The sequence below is a fragment of the Lonchura striata genome, chromosome Z (genome assembly GCF_046129695.1).
Source record: "Lonchura striata isolate bLonStr1 chromosome Z, bLonStr1.mat, whole genome shotgun sequence".
NCBI classification, from domain to species: domain Eukaryota; kingdom Metazoa; phylum Chordata; class Aves; order Passeriformes; family Estrildidae; genus Lonchura; species Lonchura striata.
The window spans coordinates 40,481,180-40,507,076 of NC_134642.1; the positions used below are offsets into that span (position 1 = coordinate 40,481,180).

At 51.0% G+C, this 25,897-nt stretch overlaps 1 protein-coding gene across 6 annotated transcripts in view; it reads right to left on the minus strand.

The window, feature by feature from the left end:
- The window catches only part of CNTFR (ciliary neurotrophic factor receptor), a 198,318-nt gene that overhangs the window by 2,401 nt on the left and 170,020 nt on the right, over positions 1 to 25,897 (minus strand). For all 6 annotated transcript variants that reach the window (XM_077790348.1, XM_077790349.1, XM_021554696.3 and 3 more), the window contains 4 exons: positions 18,879 to 18,996; positions 17,899 to 18,065; positions 10,699 to 10,862; positions 216 to 396 (listed from right to left, as the gene is read on the minus strand). In XM_077790348.1, coding sequence (XP_077646474.1) covers positions 216 to 396; positions 10,699 to 10,862; positions 17,899 to 18,065; positions 18,879 to 18,996 — 630 coding nt within the window. The remainder of the gene's footprint in view (positions 1 to 215; positions 397 to 10,698; positions 10,863 to 17,898; positions 18,066 to 18,878; positions 18,997 to 25,897) is intronic.

Sequence of the window (25,897 nt, forward strand, 5' to 3'; positions counted from 1 at the left end):
GTACCCAGGTGAGCTGAGTCAGCATTCTACTGCACCTGCTGGCAGGGCAACAGGGTGGGGTAGAGTGCAGGATGAAGGGTTGCAGCTCCACGGGTGTTTGGGGGCTATCCTTGGCTGTGGGCAAAACTTGCATGGAGCCAAAGAGGAGATCATTCAGTCCAGAGTCCTTGGTTCCTCCTGGAGGAAACCTGTTTGTACTGGGAGGAGGCTCTTACCTGTGATCTGGGCTTCCGTGGTGAGATGCTTAGGCTCCTCTGTCCAGGGGGTGGCATGAACAGCCACGCTCCAGTCACTCCACGTGCCAATGTCATTGTCTTTGGCTGCCACCTGGATGATGTATTCCTTGCCAGCGTAAGCGTCCGTGATGGTGTGCGAGGTCCCATCCGACAGCTCGACCTGAGGGCAGCAGTGGGGAGAGGAGGGTAGTCAGAAGAGTCCCCAGGAGGTGTAAGGCAATCAGTCTTTTTAGCTTTTGCAGCAGTTTTGGAAATACTGAGGCGTTGTGGGCAGAGGCACAAGAGGGAAGTAGAGGGAGATGCTCCAGCTGCAGCTTCATTAAATGTCTAAAGACCTGGTTCCACTCCCAAACTCACGATGTCAGAGTGGAGCAACTTCCTCTAGAGGTCACCAGAAACTAGCAGATGTGTGTCCGGGCTCCCTTGGACATGTTAGGGCAACTGGGAGTTGGATATTGCAGGCAGTGGCTGGGATGTACAATGCGCTTTCAGGGCACCACTGCCAGTGCTGGGAGGAGGCTTCCCCACCAGCAACACCTCTGGCCAGTCTGCTCCCATGCCTGCTGGCATCCCATTGTTTTGGCTTGCATCCCCTCCAGCTGGGCCCTTGGACAAGTATCAAGTTTTGTCCAGACATCCTTCCTAGAAACCATTCTCTCTGTCCCATTGTCACTGCTGTCTGAGATGTAGAAGACCCTGCCATCCTTTGTGTTGTAAAGTGCAATGGTTTAACTCCATTTAACCTTCCAAGGGATCTCTGATCCACTTGGAGCTTGGCTCCAGGACAGAGGGATGCAGGTGCTCAGCGAAATGCACCCCGATGGCACCAATCTTGGTGAGCAAACACATGTGGCTGACAGAAGGGGAGGGCTCAGCATCCAAGTGACCAGGGCAAGAGTATCTGGCAGAGGCTAAGTGGGATACTGCCCTCCACCCCATCTCTGAGACTGAGGACCAACATGCTGCCCACTTGAGTACCCCTCTGCTCTGTGTGTGGTTTAGGGGGCACATAGGCCACTCCTGCCCAGACACTTTTCTAATAAAGATGCCACAACATGAGGGGTGGAGTGGGACTGACACAGCCCACCTGTGAGCACCAGTGCACAGCCAGGGCCTCTAGCAGGGCGAGCATCACGTCCATGGGTGGGGGCAGCTTCTTGGTGCTACATGTGTGGGGTCCTCCACATGTCCCCAGCCACCCAGGAGAAGGTCAGGAACAGAATCATGGGAGGGAGGGAGGAAGGGCTGCACTACGGAGTGCCCAGGAGGTACCTGGGCCAATGCACCTGTGGGATGAGGCTGCCCTGGCAGTGTGGCTATACACACACAAGGAATGGTGTGCATACTAGATGGTCAGTGCCATTACCCCATCACAGCTTGCACACCTTAAAAGCAGGAACTCACCCTGAGAAAGAACCAGCCCTTTTCCTGTCCCTTCTGTGCAGCACATGCAACAGCCGAGCACAGATGCAATCCCTTTGTTGTGAAAGCTGCAGCCCCCTCCAGGCTTTTACTGTCACTCTGGGGGATTCCTAACAGGAGGAGGGGCATTTTTGCTTTCTTGCTCCAAGTGAAAGCCTTTCCTTCCCTATTCCCACTTCCACAACATCAGAGCCTTTGGGCTCTGCACTCCCAGCTGCTCCTGCCACCCGACCTGAGCCCCACATCTGGAGCACATCTGGATGCAGGCCTGACTGGTCTCCCTCACAGCCACTGGGAGCCCAGACACCTTGAGGTGGGTAGGCAGGAGACAAACTAGGTTATGAATCATCTGGTCTGCTAGGCAGGGCATCTTCCTGGAGTGTATTGGCACAGTGAGGCTCTCTGTGCCACCCTGGGAGCTCTTTGGAGGCACCTACCAGTGTAGATGGCAATGCCAAGGGAATCAAGTTCATTCCTGATGATAATTAAATGAAATGAAACCTCACAGGGTCAGCTGCCAACACCCTGCTGGCTTGACTTGCTCTGTGCTGGGCTATGGCTTGGAATTGCAGAATGGGGACATTCTGGGCTTATCCAGCTGGTGGTATAACTCTATCCAAGACTTCCAGCATTCTCTGAACCTCCTGGCTCCTCCCTGAGACCTGCACCAAGCAGGCTGCAGGTCGGCCAGCCCTACTAAGGTCCTTATGACGTGGCCAGGCTGCTTTCCCATCAGGATCCCATTTTCCCCATCCCAAGATCTCTCCCAGCTTTCCCTTGGGAGCAATTCCTGCTTCTTCCCACCCACAATCAGCAGCTCAGTCTTTGTAGGTGGGGTGTCACAGGCACAATGGGGTTAAATCTGTGCCTTGCCTGGGTAGGGGGAATGTCCCTCCAGGACCCAGACCTTCCTTGTAGGACCTGGGAGGGTGTTGCTCTAAGCTCAGCTTTATACAGCAGTTAAAAAGAGAAAACACGGATGATATCATTGATCTCTCCCCACACAACCTCTGGATGTAGAACTTCTGAGCTGGGCAGCTACAGATATATCCAGCATTTGTCATGGTGGGGAGAAAGCTACTGGGTGGGTGAAGTGCCACAACAAATGGGAAAGCACAACAGGATTGGGTCCAATTGGATACAGACAGGGAGAGACAGAACTGGGAGAAGACACACTGTGGAGGCTGTGGGGGGACGGGTGAACACACATCATCAAAGGCAGAGGGAGAAATTCCTTAATCCATGTCCTCGCCATACAGAGACAAAAGTTGGAGGAAGGCTGTGCATGGTAATTTTTTGTCTGGGGTGGGGGTTTGTGTGTCACTGCCTGCCTTTGTGCACCTGCCAAAAGTCACTCTGACTAGCTGTGAAGTTCTGCCCAGATTAATGAGGGATCAGTAGCCAGTGCAATGCAGAACTATTAGCATTGGGGAAAAAAAAATAAAAAGAGAGAAAGAGAGAGAGAGAGACAGGAGAGAGAAATGAAAAAAAAAAGCCCTTGAACCCAGTAATTCAGATGACAGCTTGCTGAGGACAGCATGGGCTGGGATCCCATTCCCTTCCATGGTCACATACCCCCACATTCCTTCTTGGAAAGATTATAGAGCTGCTGAGTGCCCACCCACAGTCCCAAGCACCAGGATGAGCACGTGGGCCAGCACCACATTGTTGGGATGGAGACAGACTCTTAGGGCAGGCTGAGGAGAGGACTGCCTGCCACTTGGCTTTCCCCCTGTCCATGCTGGTCCCTCCTGCACAGGCTGGAGGCCTGGGGACATCCACAGTGGTCACACACACTCCAACACCCATGCCTACCATCTTCCAGTCCCTGCCTGCAGACTAGTGTCCTTGTCTCACAGTGCTCAGCACATCAGGAGTTAGGGAAGCTATTATCCTGTCTGAGCTCCCCTCATCCTGCTCCTATGGCCCCCAGCCCACCCTGGCAGTAAAAAAATATCACTGTGCCTTGTTCCCACCCAGGCTCTGCTCCTGGTCCAGGGTGATGACCAGGTAGCAATTACTTGTGAATAGGGTGATGCATGGGCAGGTCTGAAAACCAGATGGTCTTTGGAAGGAATGGGGAAGGGGGGCAGGGAAGAAAACACCACCCTCCTCTGCCCTGACAGGTGGGTTGGGGGCTGGTGTGTCTTGGAAGGAGGTGCAGGGGGAGAAGGGGGAATCAGATGCCTCCTTTTCTGCATCCCACATGAAAATGTGTTTGCTGGCTCCCCTGTGGTGTCAGTGGCTGTTTTCCATTCCTTGACACCTCCTGCTTTTCAGTGCAGCTCCTAGAGTGGGAAGGGAGTGCTCCACTGGCAGTATGGAGATGAGGACTGGTGCCCTTCTGTCCCAAGGCAGGGATGAACTATCTCTGTGTGTGACAGGACAGTGACCATGCACCTGTCCCAGGTGCTGTATCAAGCCTAGATACTAGATTTTTTTAATCCCCAAAATAAAATAAGCACCCTCCCTGGCTATTGTAAGATGAAGATAATGTGCTTACACAGCCTTTGCTACCCACAGCAGTCATGGGAAGAAACCTCTTCTAAGAGCATAACTTGGAACTGCCAAATATCTGGCATCCTTGCAGCCTTGGATACTACTCGAGTTATACTGGATGCTGGGGGAAACTGGAACTGGGATAGGGATGTGACACACAGTGAGCTCTATTTCGCAGCCACTTTTCCCCACAGCAAGGGCCGGATCCTGCCACTGGGCTGCAATGAGCTTTGCAGGGACTCAGATACACAAACAGCTGCTGTTTCGGGTGCCTTCAGTCCCTGCAAGTGCAGGGGGATCTCAGCAGGGCTCCCGCCTGTCCTGGGGAACAAGATAAACCAAAACCAGGAGTAATCCCCAAATAAACTGCCCTGGCACTGGGAAGTTCAGGATGGTCACTGCAAATGGACAGTGAAGCTTGAGAAAAGATGTCACCATATGGAAAATAAATGTTTTACTTTTCCCTTTGAAAGCCATGCCTGGAGAGCAAATATGTCTGACAGTGATTACTAACAAAGGTACCCCCAGATACTGCCTCCTTCTTCAGAGCCACAAGAATCAGTTGGTATAACCCTAGACAAAACTTTCTACCTGGACACTGGGATAACCAAAAGTTGGGAAAAATTAGTGACCCCCTCTTATTCTTTGTCAGCCACATAGTGGAAGAGCCACTCCAGCAGGGTCTGAACTGGGCTCTCTGCTGTCACCCCCTCCTGGAAAGGCAGCTGTGGTGCTGCACAGAGCCCAGTCCTGCTATGGATCTGGGAGGATGAGCTATCACAGGGCTCCTCTGCAGCCTGGGCTGTGCCACACCAGATGCAGCTGAATGAATCCCTTCTAGCTCAAAATAAGGACCATCTTTGAAAGTGGGGGTTGTTACAGGAAAACAAATTAACAGGAAACTTTCTCCAGATGTGCTGGCCCCCTCCTGCCAAGTGACAACAGAAGTCACTTTTGCTTGTGGCTCTGGGGAAGATAGGATCAGGGATGCTGAGGGCACTCAGCAACAACTCTAACCCAGCTGGCACTGGCATATGCTGCCTGCAGATGCCTTTAGCATGCTGATACAGTGGGCTGAGGGTGAAAGCACCTTGTGCATGGGCATGGCAGAGCACTGACACTTGCCTGGTGTGGTCTGCATGTGGGCATGGAAAGTTAGGCTTGTCAACACCTTCCTACCTGCTTTTAGCTGTGTGAGCCTGCAGGTGAGGACGTGCACATGTGAGTATTCTGCTGCACTCTGTAATCTTTACAGCCGGCCGGTGCTCAGTACTTTTAGGTCACCAGCAGTTTCCAAGGGGGATGAGACCATCCAGGCAATGCCAGCCAAGGGTCCTGAACCTGCTGTGTCCCTGAAAAGGTGATTTCTGGGCATTTCCCACCTCCACCCTCCTCTGAGAAAATCTCTGCTCCAGCCTTGTCTGCCCCACGCTGAGATGTGAGTGACATTATGACAACCTAAATATTTTGCTCCCACCTATTAATTCTTTGGATTTTCTCCCCCTTCTTTTTTAATCACTGACTTTGCTGACAGGAGGGGAAGGGAGAGAAATGCTGCAATAAAAGCTACCAGCCGTGAAGCTGTAACCTAGCTTGCTCAGGGTGACCTCCCTGCCAAGATTGCCTTGCAAAGAGGGGGAGTGCAGGCAAAGCAGCAGAGGCAAAGGGTGATGCAAATGGGCACAAAGAGGCACTCCTGCTGCAAAGTGACATTGCAACTGTGCCAGCAGGGATGCTGCTGTGGCAGGCAGTGGCACTAATTGCCTTCCTACCCTGCTTGCTCCATCCTCTCCTTGCCCATCACAGACAGGATACATGCATTAGCTCACACTTCAGGCTATTTCAAGCTGCTCCAAGACAGGAACTTCCAGAGACAGCGTGTAAGATTCACCTCTCTGATGAAAAAATGTTGCTTTGCCCTGAGAAACAATCCTGAGCCCACCCTAGCAGCCACTTCCAATATGGATGAGGGAGGTCAGTCCAGGGAACAATGCCGTCCTTGCACCAACAAACCCAACACTAAGTATTTGGTAATACCCACAAACTTTTCATTCCTGTCCCCAAAACCCCATCATTTAACTGCATCAGAGCAAGCACAGATGTCTGCGTGGGCTTTTTTTTTTTTTTTTTTGCCCCATCTCCTAAAATCCTGTGATGGTGAGACCACTTCTGCTTGCACTTCCAGAGAAGGACCCTTCCAGCCTTTGCAAATGCTCACGAACATGGCCCTAATGCTTCCAACGCAAAAGAGGAAGGAGAGAACTTAACCACATTATTAGCTTTAAATATCTCATGACCTTTTACTGCAAATCTCAAGATCTGAGGTGCAGCCCGCCTCACGGTTCGTTAACATTTCATGTTGTCAGTGCAGCCAATGGGTTCAATTAGACTTCACTACGGCATCTGCAAATTGCTGGCAACCCACAGTAGGAAATCCTCCCTCAGTCTGGCCACCAGCTCTGACGCTGCATAAGAAATACCTTCTTGAGCCTTGCCACATTCCTGGAATGTGCATCGAGCTGGCAAGTGCTCAGCTCATGTGATATCCCTCCGAAATCTGCTAAAAGGGGGGATCCTGCTCCAGAAAATGCCATGAGAAGGGAGCAAATTGGGTGCAAGACCTGCCCATGGCTCCCCAGAGATGCTCAGGATGGTGTCTGGCCACCTGCCTGCGTGTAGGGGTGAGCGTGCAGATGTGCTCGCAGGGAGATCGCATGTGTGAGTGCGGCAGTCGCTGCTGTTGTGAGTTAACTGAAGGAGCCTGTAAAACCAGAAACAGGCTATTAGCAATCCATTAGGAAAGGGTATCCAGTTCCAGCCTAGGTAAGCCATTAGAGGAACATCTGAGAGCATTAGGGGAGCTCGCTTGGGGCCAGGATGGGGCTATAAAACAGAAGAGGAAACCATGCTAATCTGGCTTGAATTACAAACTTAAAAGCGGGAGAAAAATAAAGGATACCCTAAACATTTAATGTTTTATATTTAGGAGACAGAAGGGGAGATTTTGCCAAAACGAGAGAATAAAAAACCTGTTTAGGCTACAAATATCCATCTCTCTTCTGGCAGCAGAGAAACCACTAGCCCCTCTTCCAGAAAGGGAGGAGTATGATTTTAAAGTTGCTTGAGTTTCAGAGTGAGCTCAGTGCTGGTGAGGTGGAGGGGAGTCTTTGGCCACATGATGTGACATGATGTGACATAGCTGCAACCCCAACAGCTACAAAATGCTTGTGCCCAGGGTCAAGGGAGCTGCTGTGAGGTGGCACGATCTGGCATATCCTTCACTGCATGTCCATGTGGAAACCCATCATCCTTCCATGATAATAATTCCTAGAGCACATCAACATAATTTCCAGAGTAAATGGCAACATGAAAGCTGCTAAGTGGTCCGGGTGGAAAGGTGCTGCTGAGCAGGGTAAAGGGATTGTAAATGGCATGCTGGAGCTCAAACCCCATTTGCAAAGCACTGGGAAGGTGACAAGGGTGTTCTCCCCACCACTGGGTCAGCCCCAGAGATTGTTTCATGGTGTGGGTTGCTTGAGTCTGGCATCACCTAGCTTTCTCTGGCAGAGGGGAAACTGCCAGAGGCCAGCTCACATAGTGGTAGTCTCAATAAGATCCACTACTCCCGCCATGGATGGCTTCATCTTCTGGTGCCAAGCCCTGGCATTATTAAAATCCTGAAAGGAAGAGACTGGAAGAAAGCAGACGCTGATTGAATCAGGCCCTATGGTATTCGACAGCTCGACATCCATCTGATCCTATTAGTGCTCATTTGGTCCTGCCTGCCGAGGTGCTGTGCATAAATCAGACCCTGCAAAGATAATGGGAGGTGGTGAGGTGAAAGAAGAGCTGCTTCTTCTGCCAAGAAGTGTGAGCCATGTGTGAGCAGGGCCTGCATGGATATTCTGTCTCTGGGCAGCCTTTGATGTTCCTTTGTGGGTTTTCTCCTGCAGGGATGCTGGCCTTTCCACAGGGCTGCCAAGTACATGCTTCAAACCCACGGCTGGTGCAGAGCAGGGTTGCCATAAGGTGGCAGGGTCAGGGCTCAGCCTGTGGACCTTGGGCAGACAGGGACATGTCAGAACATGATGCTACCCAACTCATCTTGCCTGTTGGCCGGGACTTCTCCTCTCCCCACTGAGCTTCAAGCTGCCCCATTGTCAGCGCGCAGGTTGTGTGGGCATAAAAAGCAAGGACTTCTCTGTGCCAACTGCCTGTGGGGACAGCAAGAGCCAAGATGGGGAGCAGCTTGTGGCAAGAGACCTGCACCTTGACAAGAATTAAGACACCCTCATGCACACCTCATCCTTTCTCAGGGCAGTCATCCCTTTGAGCTGAGACCCAACACCACTACTGCAGGACAAGAGGGACAGATGAGCTAGGCTTGGACCCATCAAACCATGTCCTTCCCTTTTCTGTCTCGATTTGGGGGAATAGAGACACCCTCCAAAATAACAACAGGTAATGTCAAACAAAGAGTGCAGGGAGACTTGGGCATGCTCCCAGCATGCTGACATTGGTGGGGTTAATTTTAGGTACAAACACCTGCGTTTGCAGGGTGCTCAGCTGGGCTAAGCAGCTTGAATGTACCAGTGGGGTCTGGGGTCAGAGCAGCTCCAGCTGCTGCAGCACTGCCTTTCTCTGGGAAATGATTGAATTAGGCTTCGCAAATAATTCATCTGATGAATAGTGGCAGTTTTCCTCAAATCATCCACAAATCAGATTTTTCATTACCCAGCCAGCAGGGTAGGGAGTCAGAAAACAAGGCTGGCACCTCACTCACTGAATGCTTGCACTTGCTCACTGAGCAAATTATTCCCCAAACGCTCTTCTCCATCAGTCAGTGATGAGGAACATGTCTCTTGCAAGGGAATATTGATTAAAAGCTGTACCCAGGACTGCTGCACCTTCCTGAAATGCTGGGAAATGAAACCCTTCCCAGCCATCCTTGTACCCACCAGGAAAGCTGGTACTTGAGGTCTCTCTGCACCTCAGAGTATTTTTACACAGAAGAAGTTAAGTTCTTACTGCCTAAGAACTGCCTTTACCAACTAGGTTGGCCCTGCCACCAGTGTCACTAACACCTCCATGTATTTCCCACTGTCACTGCCTGCCTCGGGGCACTGATGGAGAGGCCACAGCATCCTCTCAGGGCTCTGCCAGGAAGGACTGGCATGTCTTGACACTGAAATTATGGTAACCCACACCCAGTAACTGAGGGACCAGCCACTCCGAGGGTGTTGAGGTAGGAGGTAGCTCAGTGGCTACCCCACCATTTTTGGGTGCAAACCAGGGTATTTGGCTGGATCAGGCTGTGGCAGGGTAAAACCATCAGCTTTTTTCACAACAATCACACACCTTGGGACAAAAACAATGTTGTGTGTGGCAGTTCCCACTAAATCTTCCCCTTTTTACACAGCTTCTACAGTCTGAGCATTCCTCCCCCAGATAAAAAAAAAAAATACTTACAGAAAACTAATAGCCAAACTCCGTCTATGCTTTCTAACCCCTCTGGATGCTCCACAGATGCTCTCCCACTATTAGAAAAGAAGCAAAGGCAAGGAGGCAAGCAGGAAAACCCTCTTATTTTCAGAGCCATCAGCAAAGGCTGCAATCTAAGACACAACCTGTGGTGCTGCCTCAACAAAAAGCCCAAGCAAATCAAAAAGTCACCAAGACAACTCACAGAGCCACGAGCAAGGACTCCCATCCATCCTTCCACATTTCTCTCCCCAGGAAGTGCTGGCTGGAAGAAAATCCCATTTGGCTCTTTGATGCAGGTGCCCAGGGACCCAGTGTTGACTCTTATTTCACTTTTGGTTTTTTTAGCAAAATTCTTTATCAAGAAAAGTACCTAACTAGCTCTCAACTGGCCCAGCTTGGGCACAGAAGGGATGCTGGATGAGCTATGCCAGAGCAGCAACACCTCCTTTCTAGCCACAGAATGCTTTCCTACACAACTTCAGCATAAAAGCAGCACACAGAGTTTTTAAAAAATAAAAAAAATCCTGTTTGTTATCTTTCTGCAGTAACAAATGAAATCTGTCCTCCAGGCTACCAAGGATTTCACTGACTATTTTTTTTTAAGAAACAAGAAATAAAAGTAGGAAATACGATAACATCTCAGCAATTGCTCGGTGACTGTATTCTGAGTTATGGTGAGCGGTATTTTATCTCCAGTTCAAAATCTAAATGTGGCAGAGGCGCATTTAAATGTGGTGACATTTATACTTTAAATGCCTTTTACATCTCGTTGGCAAGTTTTATATAGAACATATGTATGGAAAGTAGATAGGGGCCATGGATGAAAATGCAGAGCAGGAGAGGCTGCAGAGCCATTTGTAGGCAGAGTGTGAGCTACAAAAAAGGTGGAGAGGAAGAGAAAAGCCATGAGAAAGAGAAGGAGAGGAACAGGGTCCAGGTTGCCTGGGCAGTAAATATACATATTTTTTGTCCCTGAACAATTTTTTATAATGCAGCTTGTTCCCAGTCACCAGCTCTCCCCTCTCTCTTGCATCCCAGGCAGTGCAGCATCACTCACATGTTGCCACTGGTCCAAGATGAGAGGGCGATACCGCAGGAAGAACTTCAGTGGGAAAGACTCAGGGTCAGGCCACGATGAGGGGTTTTGCCATGACACCTCTAGTCTTCGAGGGTTATTAGGCACAGGTTTGGCCACCACACTCTCTGGAGGGTCTGGCTTTACTGTAAGAGAAGAAAAGAGGGGGAATTGGAAAAGCTTTGCATATGGCATACTTCCTTTATACCCCTTGGCAAAGCTGTCTGGACTTTGCACCATGTGCTTTCCAAGAGGAGCAGCTAACATGCATCCTTTCCCCAAACTAATTAGATGCAAATCATCTTTTGTAGTCCAGGTCAGTGATATGGCTGTCCTGGCTCAAAATACCACCATTAAGGAGGTGACAGCACTGGAGACACATGGAAACAACTGGGCCAGGGCAGAGAGCGTCCCTCCTACACAGGGCTAATTGGATCAGGATGAGGAGCCCACCAAGCCAAAATCTTGCTCTTCCCTCACTACTGCTGATTTCTGTGACTGACACACATTCAATCCCACTTGCCTCACAATAATCTGACAGAGTTTGGCCCTTGGGCTTAGGGCTGGGGTTTTGAGGATTCAAAGCTTTGGCACATGGTATTTACTAAAGGGGAAGGATTACCCTGGTCATCTTCCACTCCAGCTCTCTCTCTCTCACTGCCCTGCTCTGCTTTTGGGCTATGGGAATATTTTCTTGCTACTTGACATGTATTTCAGGTGAATATTAATTGTCTGTGGGCTATGCAATGTGCTTTGATGCTGCAGCTACTTCAAGAGTGCCAGAAGCTCATGACAGACAGGCTGTGATGAATGTCACTGCCTGTTGCAGAGCAGTCCTTGCTCCTTGCCAAGGGCTTGATCAAATCCTGACAGCTCAAACTCCCAATTGCAATAGCAAAGCTAAAAAAATTTGTGTACGCCCATGCTTATCCTTTAATCATGGTCAGGAAGGAGCTGGACACATGGAGCTAGGCACACAGCTGTGCCAGAGGTGGATGAGGGCTCTCTGTGTGCTCCAAGAATAGCAATGCACTTGAGACTTCCTGTCCTGGGAAGGCACTTAACACTCTTCCAAGTCCACATGCAGGCAAGTGGATCCTTCCTGACCTGAAAATTTCTGGATTGAACAATAGTCCCCAGGCTCTGACTGTCTTTAGTGGAAGCCTGTCAAAATGTCAGCAACAAACTCCCCTCCCAAGGATGGAGGAGGGATGGTGGGGCTGTGGGAGCTCCCCTCTGCCTGGCAGAGCTCCTGCCCTGCAGTCAGAGGTCTTCTCCATGCTGACTCCAGGGTTCACCTGCTGTGGGTGGGAAGTGATGCCCTCACAGGGGTTTTGCTTCTCCTGAGAGAGGAAGGAGGTGGTGGAGAGTGAGCTGCTCCCTCACCACCTGCCTGCAGCCCTGCCGTATGTTGAAGGGCATCTTTCCCTCACTCAAATGAGATCAGGTGCTGATCTGTGGCCAGTCTGGTGCAAGTGCAGTCACATGTGAGCTGCTTGCTGCCACCCATGCTGCAGAATAATGGTGGCACTGCTACTGCTTGCTCCTCTCAGGTGAAACCAGCCTGTGATGCTTTGAGATCACACTTTCTTGTCTGCAGGTGAGGCAGAGAGGGTGCTGAAGTGAAGCCACAGCTCAGCTACCTTGGTGGGACCTGTTTCCCCCAAGACATAGCCCACCATTTCCTCTGTCTCTCCAGCCTCCTCTTGCTCATCACCCTGGCACACACCCTGCTGCAGTCCTTTATCATCATCATCTTCACCACCACCCTGGCTTTCACCTTCCCTCTGTCACAGCAGGTGCAAGCAGGGCTGGATAGCTTCCTCCTTCCCAATATCATTTCAGGGTCAAAGGGTGCTCCCAGAGGCTCTGGCAATGGCTGGTGAGCTGGTAAGTCTGACCACAGGTGCCTAGTGCCACCTCCCAACTCCCACAGGCTCCTCTCTGTGGCAGGATGGGGCATAATTTTCCATTTACAGATTTATCCTCGGCAGCAGAAACACTTTGCTGGGGCTGTGCTGTGCTGAGCTACTCCAGATGGCTCTGCAATTCCTCTGCTCACTTCGAATCCCAGGGCTGGGGCTGGACATCAGCTTCCATCGACAGGGACTTGGAGTCCAAATGCATACGGAAAAGTATAAATCCAGCATTGGCTCAGCAGGATGGGTTTGCAAAACAAAAGTCTGTTTGGCTGAACGAATGCAGATGACTGTGAACTGCAGCTCTGCAGCGAGGAAGTGGGAAAAAGTGCTGGGCTAGGGATAGATGCAATGGATACTCCCTGGGGTAATGCAGGGGGCCTGGCCCTGGTTTTTAGTATGCCAGCCTGAAGGCATGATTAAATTCAGTTGGGCATGGCAAATGTGCTTGGGCAGCAATGAGAAATGCTACTGTAACTGTTTAAGGAAGTCAGAAAAAAAAAAAATGCCCCATGCTGAAGTGGGAATCACCTGCCCATTTTGCAGGGATGTGACCCCTAGACCCTCTCCTGTGAGTTGGACACTGTTGCTAGTGCACAGAGGAAGGCTGTTTGTGTTCCCAGCTGCTATGAGCCTTCAAACAGCACTGCAGGCTAACAGGAAAACCAAAAGTCCCTGGTACCTCTTCATGTGTCCCTCATCCACAGGAGTCCTGCCCAGGCTAGAGAGCACAGCAGGGCCAATCTCTCCAAAACAAAGCCAAAACTGTTCCTGCCATGTCCTTCCAAGGCAGCAGGGACACAACAGCCAGGAGAGGGCCATACCACTGGCAGCCAGTCCAGAGGGGATAAACCTCTTAGGACAGATCTCATCCTACTATGCTCATCACAGGAAACACCTGGGCTGGTCCTACAGGGGCCAGCTGAGGAGTGAGGAGAGACAGGCTGTGTCCAGATTTCTGATTTCTATTTGACCTTGAAAGGGTCCTTTATACCCTGCAGACAGGGACGAGTGCGCCTCCTTCTCCAGCTTTTGTCTGCTTCCATTCAGGCTGTACATGGTGAGGCAGGGGCCGTCTGGCTGTACATCAGCCAGCATAATAGAGCCCTGTCCTCACTGAGGGCCTGCAGGCAGTAATGTAATAAAAGCAGTAATAGTAATAATAATAATGGATGATGGGCATTAGGCTGAGTACTGGTTAAGCGGCTATAAAACCAGATGTAATATTATCCTGCAGAGCTAAGGGAGCATCATCAGACATTCCTGGGAAGGAGACTTGGCCAGGAGGCTACTCAGAGTCCTTCCCGCTTGGTTTTTGGCTGCTGTGTCTAAGCGAGAGCTTGGAGTGCAAGAAGAACATCAGGGAGAAGCTTCTCCTTAAGGCACTGCACACTCGTGTTTAACTGCGAGTCTTTAGCTATCCATCGCCCCTGGCTGTTGTCAGACATGTCTCAAAATTAATCTGGTGGTTCAGAGAGGCAGCTGAGACCCTGTGGCATGGAGCAGCCCGTCACCCATCCCATCTCTCCAGCAAGCACTAAAATGGATCCCTTGCGGCCATTAAATATCCCCTGGCATTTTCCATGAGCAGAGGGATATTAAGCTCCATATCTTAGCCAAATGTCAGTCTAGGTAATTTAATTCTGCCTTCCTAAGTAGTATGAATTGAGCTGACCTTCTGCTTAGGCAACTGTACACCTGTGTTCAAAGACTCTGAATTTCATACAGGCATGGGCATTATGCAGCCTCTCTGAGTTGCTCTGCATCTTCATTGCCACAGAGCTGGAGTTGGAAGGATCAGATGACCTTCTCAAGGTCACAAAAGGCATTGGCAGAAGATTTGAAGAAGGTATCCACACCTGCAAGGCCCCATCCAAGGTTGCCTTCCTCCTTTTAATGCTGTGCATCTTCTCACATTTTTCCCCAGGATTGTGAGAAGAAAGGTGCTGAGGCCAGATGGCGATGAGGCTGCAGTGTGGTGGTGCTGTCCTGGCTTTCCTGGGGGACGCAAAAACCATCTTGGGCTGAAACATAAGTGAAGAAGGTGTGGTTGTATCCTAGTCAGCCAAAAATGTTCCCATGCTGTTCCAGCCACTATAAAGGAGGTGGTAGCTCTTACACACCACCTCACTCCTCCTGGCATCTTCCTCTGCCTCCAGGTCCTCTTCCCTACAGTCCCTTTTCCTCATCCCTGAGGCTGGAGCCCTGATGTCTGTAGGGCTCTGCAGGATCTCCTCATACTCACCTTTATTAATATAAATACTTTTGCAGAAGATGTAATTATGAAAACAATTTGCAGGAACAAGATGAAGGCAATCTGGATCTCTTTCCAATAGGAAATGGGGGCCAGAGGGCCGGAAAAACTTTTCCAGTCATCACTGAAAATGACAATGCAGAGTGACCCTTTATAGCTGGCTGATAATAACTGGCACAACAGCCAGCAAAGCATGGGCTCAGGACAGCAAAAGAAAGTACCAGTCATTTTCCACTCAATTAGAGACCATCTTCTGAGCAGCTGGGGAAGGGATTTTCTTCTGGCGGCTTCAGAGATGGAGAAAGGAGTGAAGAAGCAAAACCAAAGCAGATCACTCTTTCCCAGGGGGTTTTTGTGCTTGTCCAGGCTGGATGGGTGGTCTGACCCAGAAGAGTGTCTTCTCCCAGCTCAGATGGTGCTGGAAGGGAGAACTGCCTGCCCTGCACTGCACTCTCCTTGGCTTTGGGTTGGTCTGTCCCCAGCAGGGCATGAGACTGGGGCTATATGGCTGCCCTTTAACCTTCATGCAGAAGGTATGATGCTTTTCCCTAGGCTAAGGGGAAAACACAAGGCAGGCTTGGACAACCAGACCCAGGGATTTCTGGAGAAACTTCACACAAGTCCTGGCTGACACTGTCTCTTCATTTTAGCAGGATGTGTGCAGATGTTCCCACTCAGCATTTTCTCAATGAGCCAAAGCAGTGGCTTTGCCCTGAGCCATAGGTGTTCCACCCTCCATTTAGCAAAGGGAAACCCAAAATAATCTCCCAGATGAGAGCTCATTGGGCCAGCTGAAATCCCCAGAGAACCTACTGGATGCTAGATCCACACCTCCATTCCCCACACTGGGACACAGTCCTGGAGTGCAGCTGCAGAGAAGAAAGCTGGAAGAGACACTGAAGTTTCAGTGAGGACCGCAGGCAACCTGGGGCAAAACTGCCTAGCAAAACACAGTAATGCAGTGCACTTGTTTTAACACCAGGATGGCATGAGGAGAAGTTCCACTCGGGACAGGTGGCTGTTGTTCAGCAGCAGCAGATGCTGTAATGATCTGCTAAGCCTGTGACTGCCTGCTTCAGCACTCTGTCACCACCCTGTCTGTGCTGCTGATGGATGACACCCATACCAAATCCTGAGGAGGAGAATTTCACAGTCATACAGAATATGGAGATTTTAAGGCCACTGGATACTGAAGTGGTTATGGGAGTGGGCTGGCACAGGACACAGCCTCTCCTATTGGCATCAGCCCATCACCCCTTCCTCAAGTGCCATCCTGGAGCCAGGTGATGCCAGGTGGTGTGACCTCTCAGTGCACTGCTGAGATGTGTCTGGGCACCCTGCACCCTTCCAGGCACTTGTGCAAGAGGCAGCAATAGTACACCCGTGCTGAGGGCTGGTCCGGGGCAGTGTTAACCTGTACTCACCACTCCTCAGACCTGGGCTGGATCCAGCTTTGCGCTGGTGTTGGGATGCCCAAGGCTTGCAGCTGGGTGTGCTTCCCCAGGGGAGCTGCCCTTGTGTGCTGGATGAAGGAGCAGATGTTTGGGAAGCTAGGCAGCACATGGGTGGGATACAGAGGTTACAAGAGGATGCCCTGAACTCCTGCAGGAGGGAATGCAAGGAACTTGGAAAATGTTGCTTAATTGCTGTCCTGGGCCATGCAGACTGGAGGTTACCTTCATTTTTAAGGAGTGTATCTTGACAAACACAACAACTTCCATTTAAAGGCACCCAAGTGACTGAAATTCCATCACTTCCCTGCTAAGCTCCATGCCTTGTTATCGGCATTCCCAATGCACTGATGAACACAAGCTTCAGGTATGGACCATGGCTGCAGGCACACAGCAGGACAGTCCCGCTCCAAAGTTATTTCCCTGCTCTGTTCAGAGCTGGTGCCTTGTTAGATATTTTCCAAGATTTGGGGTACAAAGGGAAAATCTGGTATAGCAGTGGAGCTCCTCTTCTTGCACTCCAGCATTTCCAGCTTCTCCATGCTGTGACATGTAGCACATTAAAGGCAAAGACCAACCACTGGATGCACCTTAATTATTCACTAATTTGTTTTTCAGGTTCATCCATTGCCACACGCAAACAGAACATTGTTTTCCAGCCTATTCCTGAACTCCATTCTCTCCTGTTTTTCCTGTTCTTTGAGGATGTCACAGCATCAGCTGTAATCCAGCTTTGGATGATGGCAAAAGCTGCCTGCTTTGCTGTGTTCGGCACTGGATTGTTTAGTTCATGCCTGCCCTTTGCAGTCAGGGTAGTATCTCTGCCATGGGACTGGACATGGTTGGGAAGCATCCCTGTGGCACAGCCTGAGACATGGACACCCCAGTCCACAGGGCCTGCCTCTCCCTGTCCCACGCTGCACAGCATCTGCTGTCCTGATGGGGCAGTGAACAGGTGCAGATGAAAGAATAGGGTTTTTAGACAATATTAGGTAAGGGCTGGGGGGACATGACTACAGAAGAGCTTTATCCCAACTAAGGATGGAGACAAGAGAATGGGACATTTTAGTTTCTCTTCCAGTCCTAATTGCCATAACTCTGCTTCCAGCAAAAACACCAAACCTCTCCTTTAGGGACTCTCTGAGGAGTAAGAATGGCAACACCATTCGAACCTCACAATTTTCACAGTTCTTTGCCCTAATACATGGCAGCTTTTCCTCCAGCATCCCAAACAGGGAAGAATTTGGCAACCATGGGCAATCTGGACCACTGGGTGTGGGACCACACAAGACACCAGGCCACTGATGTGACCAGCATGGAGGCTGCCTGTGGGCATCCTGTCTGGCTCCTCCAGGATGTTCAAGTGCCAGCAGGGCCCTGAGAATTGGAGGGACACAGGGAGGATGCCAGAGTGGCTCAGATCCCATCTCTATGCATAGGCAGAACCTCAAGTTGGAGAGCCAGTCCCTTCCCTGCCCCATCTTCCCAATGGATGATTGGCAGAGCAAGCCAAACCCAACACCGCCCTGGAGATGCCAGTTGCTGCCGTGGAAGTTACCTATGGCGAACTCGTCAAACGTGAGAGTGGTGAAGTTTTTGCCCAGAGCATTCGTGACTGTCAGAGTCACCTTGTACTTCACTGTTGAGAAGAGCTGGAGGTATCTGATGTGACACCTGTTTTTTGGAACAGCATCCTTCTCACATACCATGTCTTTTGTGCCGTGTCTGGAAAACAGAGGTGAGAAGAGCTGTTACCTGTGGATGCACCCAAGCTGCTGGAGGAAGGAGGCAGATTGTGCAGCTCTGCATCCCCTCAAAGACAATGGTCCCCATGCATTCACTCGCCGTTGCTGCAGACAAAAGGCTCCTTTCCTTCTGCCAGGGAACTGTGTGAGCTCCTGTGTATGAGGGTTTTCTCCCAAGCGGCTTCAGTGAACATCCTCATGCTGGCCCCAAGGAAAGCATGGGACCCAGCCAGGGTTGGGTGTGGGTCTGGCCCTCCCATGGGAGCAACCAGGTCTCCTGATGGTGACACAAACATCAGAAGATAATACATGGCATCAGCCTGAATAAGGGCTGTACCACAACTCTGGCTCAGGGTAGGGAATGATGTCTTGGCCAGTTCTAGGTGAGAGACACGGCTGCTGCCCAACAACAACTTCCTTACACCAGAAAAGAGCATGGATGTGCCAAATGTGCCAAAAGCCGATGGGCACAATATCACTACAGACAACTGGTGCAGAGAGGATAGTCTTGGGGAACACAGAAAGGGGATCTGTGCATGAGGACTTTCCTGGTCCTTTCTGAGGAAATTGAAACTTCCTTGGCAAAAGGTCCTGGTCCCAAACATCCAGTTTATATCTCCCCAGAAAATCCTTTGCCCTGCCCATTTTTGGGACACTGATACCATATGCTCAGCACAGGTCAGACCCTGCCTGTGACTGTCCCCAGACTTCATGGCACTACCTGAGACCTCCAGGCTCCAGGCTGTGGGGACTGAAACTCACCCTGTTGCACCCTTTCTCCCCAGACACTTACATGACAGAGATGTTGAAGGAGTTGGGGATGTAGGTAGGAGTGGGCAGGTGCCAGCTGCAGTAGAAACCCTTCGGGTAGTTGTTGGATCGGCACATCAGCACTGGCTCCTTCGGGGGGGCTGCCAGGGAAAGAGAAAGGGTAATTACCTGCTGGAGTGCGCTCCCCACCAAGTTCTGAGCAAAGGGACAACCCTCCACTCCCAGCTGCTGCCAGACTGGGAGGGGAGAATTTGCAAGGGGAGCCTATCCTGTGTTTATCAGATGCTGGAAAGATCTGGGGGTCTTTGTCCCATGCCTTCTGCTGAGGTCCTCCATGACACCTAGGTTTGGGCTGGGCTGTGCAAAACCCACCTTCTCCTTGGGCAGCTCACTGCTTCTAATGAGGAATGGAGTGATAGAGATGGTTTGCAGGTACCAGGGGAAATTGTCTTCAAGGCTGTGACAGAGATGTTGCTGATGAGGAGGAGGTGCTGTTCTCTTGACCCCATCAATCTACACTACTCACAGCTTTCTCTGCCATCCCTGGGGAGTGATAAAATTATTGAGGGATGATCCTCCAAATGATCAGAGGTCACCAAAGGGAGGAGAAAGGACCACTGGCAAGAGGAGAAGGAACAATGTGAAACCAGTGGACAAAATCCATCTCTGCAAGAGGACTAACTGTGTTAATGATTTTGGCATGGGAAAGAGCATCCCTGAATCTGCTGCACTGCCTCCAAAGAGGCAACAGAAGACAGGATGAGAGCACCCAGTAGGAGCAGCCTTCCTCTGGCCTCATCAGTTGATCCTAGAGGTTAGAGGCACAAGAGGATTTTAACCCAGCAGTGTTCACACTGTACTTGGTTTTCCTGGATGCACATGCAATGCACTCTCCTTTTTGCAGGAGCAGAGCAAGGGCTTCAGGAAAACTCTGCAAAAAGCTGAGGGATGGTGCATGCAAAGAATGAGATTTGATACCTTTGGGCTGATGAATTTTACCCTTGGTGTTAAAAATCATACCTGATCTGACACTGAAATCAACTCTTCTTGGTACCCAGGAACTTGCACTGACTGTACCGCCTGGCACAGTGCCTTGCCACAGAATACACCCTCTGGGCTAGATGTGCACCAGGATTCCCCTTGGAAAGGCTGTCTGATCTTGTGGTGTTCCCTCTTTCCCCTTCTTTGTTAGCCGTCATCCCCATATATCCACTGCAAATATCCCAGGACATGCTCTTCTCTCCGAGCAGGCGGCTTGAAGCAAACTGAGCAGACCTGGCAGCCTCAGAGCCGCTTCAGCCCCACAGCCCGTCTGTCACTGGCATGACACACGCGGGGGCACAGCCTTCTCGGGAATGAGCTCCAGCTGCGACTGGAGTCTCAGTCTAGCACGATCTGCAGAGGGGAAACTGAGGCACAGGCTTTGCGCACCCCCGGCACCGCTGGGGCAGGACTTAGAGGGCGCAAGCAATTGATAAGGGAGCCAAGTGCAGCAGGGCCAGGGAGCAGGGAGAGCAAGGAGGAACGGGAGAGGGAATGGAGGGGGCCAGCGGGAGGGAAGGCTATGCCGCTCCGCTCTGAGTGTTCCTCCTAATGGCCATTTCAGCCTTCAGCCGACAGACGAAGGCCAGAGCCTGGTTAATGAGCCTCCCGGTTAAATTATTCAAGCAGACCCTCCACATCAAAACAGAATGGCTAATCGCAAAGCCAGAGACAAGAGCCTCATCCCTGCTACAGACCCATCCTCTTCCTCCTCCCCGCAGGCTCCTTAACTCCTTCCCTGCCTCCCCTGGGCGTGCGGGACCAAGGGCAGCATTACTGTTTGCAGGATGCAGTGGGGGGGTTGGGGGGTCGGAAGATGTCCCGGAGGGGCTGAAGGGGTTTGGGGACAGTCTCTGGGTGCCCGGTGACCGCGTGGTGGCACTGTGGGCTAGCAGCACCTGCCCGGCACCCGGCAAACCGGGATGGGCTGGGAATGTTGCCTGGGGATGCTGGGGACACTGGGGATGCCACCGTAGGCGACTCGCACACTTGCTGCTTGTGCTCAGCTGTTCCGCCCGTAACCGGGAGTCGCCGGGAAGCCGGGCTGAAGCAGGCGGGGCTTTTTCGAGCATTCCTGGAGTCCTGCAGGGTCCAGCCCTACCAGCACAGCCCAAGATGCTGCACTGCTATGCGCCACAATTAGTCCATCTGAGGGATAATTTATGTCTGTTGTCTCCAGTATCACGCCGGATCCGGCTCTTTGTGATCTGTGCTAATTCCTCCGCTGAGGAGGCTGGGGCAGGCTCACTCCTCCAGGTTCATTTTGCTGGGAGGCGGAGGGAGGGTTGCGCATTCTATTCCCTGCTTCGATCCCCACTCTGCAGCAGCCTTGGAAGATGCCCCATTTCCACAACATGCCGTGAAAATCCTGCCCTCTGCTTCGAGGCTAGTCCCCAACCTTTTGTGTCCAGCATGCTCCACCTCTTACCCTCTGGTTCTTTTACCAGATGTGGAAGGAGAGACTGGGGAAGGGAGACAAAATGATCCTCTCATGTCTGCTCTCCTGATGCAGAGTTCAAGCACAGATGCAGCTGAAGGGAAGCTTCTGTATGAAGCCTGTCTCACCCTTTGCCCTCTTTTTCTGGGCTGACACAAGCTGTCTCACACAGACACTCCTGCAACCTCCCTCACTGCAAAGAGCCATCAGTCCCAGAGCCACAGGTGTCCCAGGAGGGATTTGTCAGGCAGGTACCCCACTTCCCACCTTGGCAGGCAGAAAGTTCGTGGCAGAGTGTGAGTGAGGGCAGTGCAATGTGCCACAAGGAGCTGTGACCGTGACACCACATGGGTGACCGTGGCCACCACTGCCAGGCACCACAGAGTTTAGGGCTGCAAGACACTTCTCAGCTGCCTGGCTGCATCAGGAGGGCTCTCTCTGCCCACCCAGCCATGCTGTCTTCTCCAAAATGGTGACAGATTTTTCATCTCCCTATGGGAGACGATAGCCTGCAACCTTGCTCCTCTCCCCTTCTCTCCCAGGAAAGGCACTCGCTGGCACAGTTCATGCTGCCCATCAAAGGCTCTTAAAGACAGCAAATAAAATTGCAGGCTCCAATCGATCCAGCACGCTATAATGCTGTCTTTGGAGGTGGGCCAGCCCATCAGGCCAACAGAGAGAGCAAGAAAGGCAGTGGAGGAAAACAAAGCCATCAAGGGAACAGCATTAAAGGCTTTTTCTGCCCTGAGGTTTTAGGCAGTGCTGCTGGGTGTGGGGGTATCCTGCTCCAAACTTCTCCATTCTCCCTCAGATGATGTCCAGCTCTCAGCACCTGCCCCACACCACAAGCAGCCTGAACAACAGGTTGAGCTACTTGGGCTCTCCTCCCTGGGTTCCTGCACACAGCCTCCCTAATTCTGGCAAAATTTCCATCCATGTTGCTTCATGGAGCTGATGAACTCTGTAAAAGCAGAGCTCTTTTCCTTTTGCCCAAACAGTGCTTGCCCTGTCTCATCTGTCTATTAACCTCTTGCATGGCAGGGAGCCACTTCTCCCATGTGCTCTGCTGATGTCCTCTAAAAACCCAGCATGTTTAATGCCTGGCTGTGGCAGCTTCCCAGAGGCTTGGGTTGCAACCAGCATCACTACAAAAGCTCTGGGTGAGGTGAAGAAAGGCTCAGAGCTGAGCTCAGAGCTGAGAACATGCCATCTGGGCACATGGCTCACAAACTATGAGATGCTGCAGCAAAATCTGGGGTCTGCCACAGCAGTGAAAGCTGGTATCAGGGTCATCATCTCAGCAGATCCTTGAAAAGACCAGTGTCAGGGATGGAGCTGGCTTCCCCACCACAGAGTGCCCCATGCTTTGCATCCATTTAACTCTGAATCTCTAGAATTTTGAAAACAGCTGTCACTTGACCAGCTTCAGCACTTCTGCTCAGCTGGGGACAGCACCACAAGTGGCCCTGGGGGATGAAACAGCTCTGGATACACCAGCACACAAACAGATTTTTGTTTCCCTCCTCATCTCTAAAGCCCAGTTATCCTTGTACCCTCAGCTCCACTGTGCGGGGAAAAAGTGTGACCAATCCATTTTAGAAACCACTAAAATGTATCTAAAGAGTTTTTCCTAGCTCTGCTAGGTCATGAGATAATGGACATTAAAATCATGACATTTTTATATATAGAAAAGTTATTTTAGGTCACTTTTAGAGGTTTCTGAAATGGATCAGTTATAATTTTCCTCTCCTGCTGAGGGCTGAATGTACTAAAGATGCCTTGCTCCACAGGTGGAGGAATACAAAAAATAGCACCAATAAAAGTTTTAAGAGGCCTCTCAAACACTTCTGTAGGAGGTATTTTTTCTGGTGCACTCGGGGCACATTCAGGCGCTGGGCTGATGGGGGATAATGAGCCCATAGTGTGCTTTTGGGGTCACCTGCATAACTCATCATCTCAGCCTTGGGCCAGCAAAAACTCCAGGGTCCCTGACAGCAGCATGTGCTTGAACTAGAGGTATAGCTGTGACACAGCCTGCCTGCACAAGGGCAGAACCCCTGTGCTGTCCCACATGGGGGCACAACCCCACAACCAATGCTGTTCTGCTGTCAGAAGTCCTGCTCTTTGCACCCCAAGTGCCCACGGCAGGACCACATCATCACCCAGTGACTTTTTTCACACCACTGGTGGTAGATATGTACAAATACAAAAAAAAAGCCACCCAACTGACCAAAAGCAAAGCTGCAGAGGCTTGGACAGCACAACAGGAACCCACCTGGGCACAAGATACCATCACTGAGCATGTGGGCACAAGAGCAGCAGACCTTGCTAGTCCACACATGCATCTACACAGATGCTTTTGTTATGCACATGCTGGCTGCCAGCACAATGTATTATTTATCTAACACTGCTTTTCTAAAAGCTTGTTTGAGTACAGGAGGCTGGTAGGAAACAAGAAAGAAAACAATGACAAATAAATAATATTTCTACTGCCAGGTGTATCAGGGGGGCATCTGTCTGCCATGTGCTACCTGTGCTGGAGTGCAGCATGCCTATGTCTGGGGATGGTCCCTTCCACGGACCCAAATGTTTGGGTGCAACTGTATTTTGTTGCTGGAGAAAGGGAGGGAGGTGATTGAATTTGCTGTTTCTCCTTGACTATCTGTTCTTGGGTAAGTGTAAGGAGAGAAGGGGTGTGGAGGACAGCAGGTGATGCTCCCTATGTTCTAGAAATATCATGTTCATAACTACCACTTCTTCAAGAAGGATAAAGCAAGTGTTTGTTTTTTATTTGTTGCTTTTGTAGGCTTTTATTTGTTTTGCTTTTTGTAGCTGATGCAGCAAAATTCATTTGAGAGAGAATCAGAGAACCCAGAGGTGAAGGGGCACAGGATGAGATAGCTTTGTTTCTCACTGACCTCCTGGATGACCCGGGCAAGTGATGGAGACAGGGTTTATGTCTCTCCCTTTCAGTATAAGCCACCCCACGCTTAGCAAGTGGACATTTTCAGGGGGCATTAATTTCCCTTGAAATAAGACACTGAAGATATATCCCTCTGGAGTGTGAGGCAACCCAGCTGATCACCACAGCCGCCTACATTCAGTTAGCATCTAGCCTAGCCCTCAGACTCAACACTACAGCACCTCCCTGATAGCTCCCAAAATGGGTCAGGGGCACCTGCAGCCATAGCCAAAGACCCCTGACCCTGCTGCCACCTAAGAGACATCTCCCCAGCCTCAAAGAGCACGAATTTATTCCCTAAGAAGGTGCTGGAGAAAAAGGTGGACTCAGCAACAGATAAATTTCTAAAAGGCCTTATTTTACACTGATTGGGGCTCATAAACCAAGGTATGGATTTTCTCATTTCCCTTGCAGAAAATTCAGTGAGCATGGCAAGAGGCAATGTTGTAAATTTTTGGAAGAGAGAGGAGAGGGAGAGGGAGAGGGAGAGGGAGAGGGAGAGGGAGAGGGAGAGGGAGAGGGAGAGGATCCCACTTTGAGCCAAAGTGGCAGGGCAAGCTCCCAGTGTGATCACAGGCTCACTGGAGATTGCTCCATGTGCAGTGCATGAGGCCACACTGTTTCCAGCACAGCAGAACTGCTCCTTAAACCTGACCATTCTCCAGACCCTAGAAAATGATCAAGCAAACCTCACCGTGTTGATCTGTGAGAGGAAGGAGCAAGAGCAGAGGGGCTCTGACAACCCTGATAAGGGGTGGGCTGGCTGTTTGGAATGGCAGCCTTTGCTGGAGGTGTTCCCCAAGGTGCAGGATGTTATGGGAAGGTGATTTAGGCAGGAGAAGCCATCTGGCATCCCAAACCCATGACAGACCCTCTTGTTGCCATTCCCTCGTGCAGTACTGATGCTTGGCAGCATTGCTGTCCCAGGAAAATGCCCATCCTCCTGAGCACACCAGCACTCCAAACACAGCTGTGCTCCTGGAGGTGACTTTATTACCATGGGACAGCATCCTAGGCTGGGTGCCTTAGGGAGTGCTGCATAGGAGGGATGCTGGACACCTCCACCCTTCACTTGGGACCACACCACAGCAGGAAGTCCCTTCTGACCCCCCAGTCCTCTACCAGAAACTGAAGAGCAGGTTTGCTCTGAAACTATCAAATATTGAACAAACGAACGCAAACCTGTTATCTGGGATAATTGTGAGTAAATAAAACATTTAACCAAACCAAATGCAGCTGTTTCCACTTGGAGCCGGCACAACAGCAGGGAAGCCAGCTCAGCTACTCTGCATCCTCGTTACAGCAGCTGATTATTGTTTTGTGTATAACAGTAGCACCGCCAGCCCTGGAGCGGGGCTGGGGCCGCAGTGCTCAGCGTGGTACCCCTGGGATGGGTACAGCGGCAAGGTGGGATGCGGCAGCACAGCAGCGCGCCGGGCAAGGGAAGTTCTCTGCTGTGCTGGGGTTTGCTCATCAGCCTAGGGAGTTCACGGCGAGGCCGGCTTTCCTCCCCCAACACCTCTGCGAGGGGATTTGCATGTAACATAAACCATTTCAGAGCCAGGTCACTGGTTCACACATAGCCCCGGGCAGTAATGAC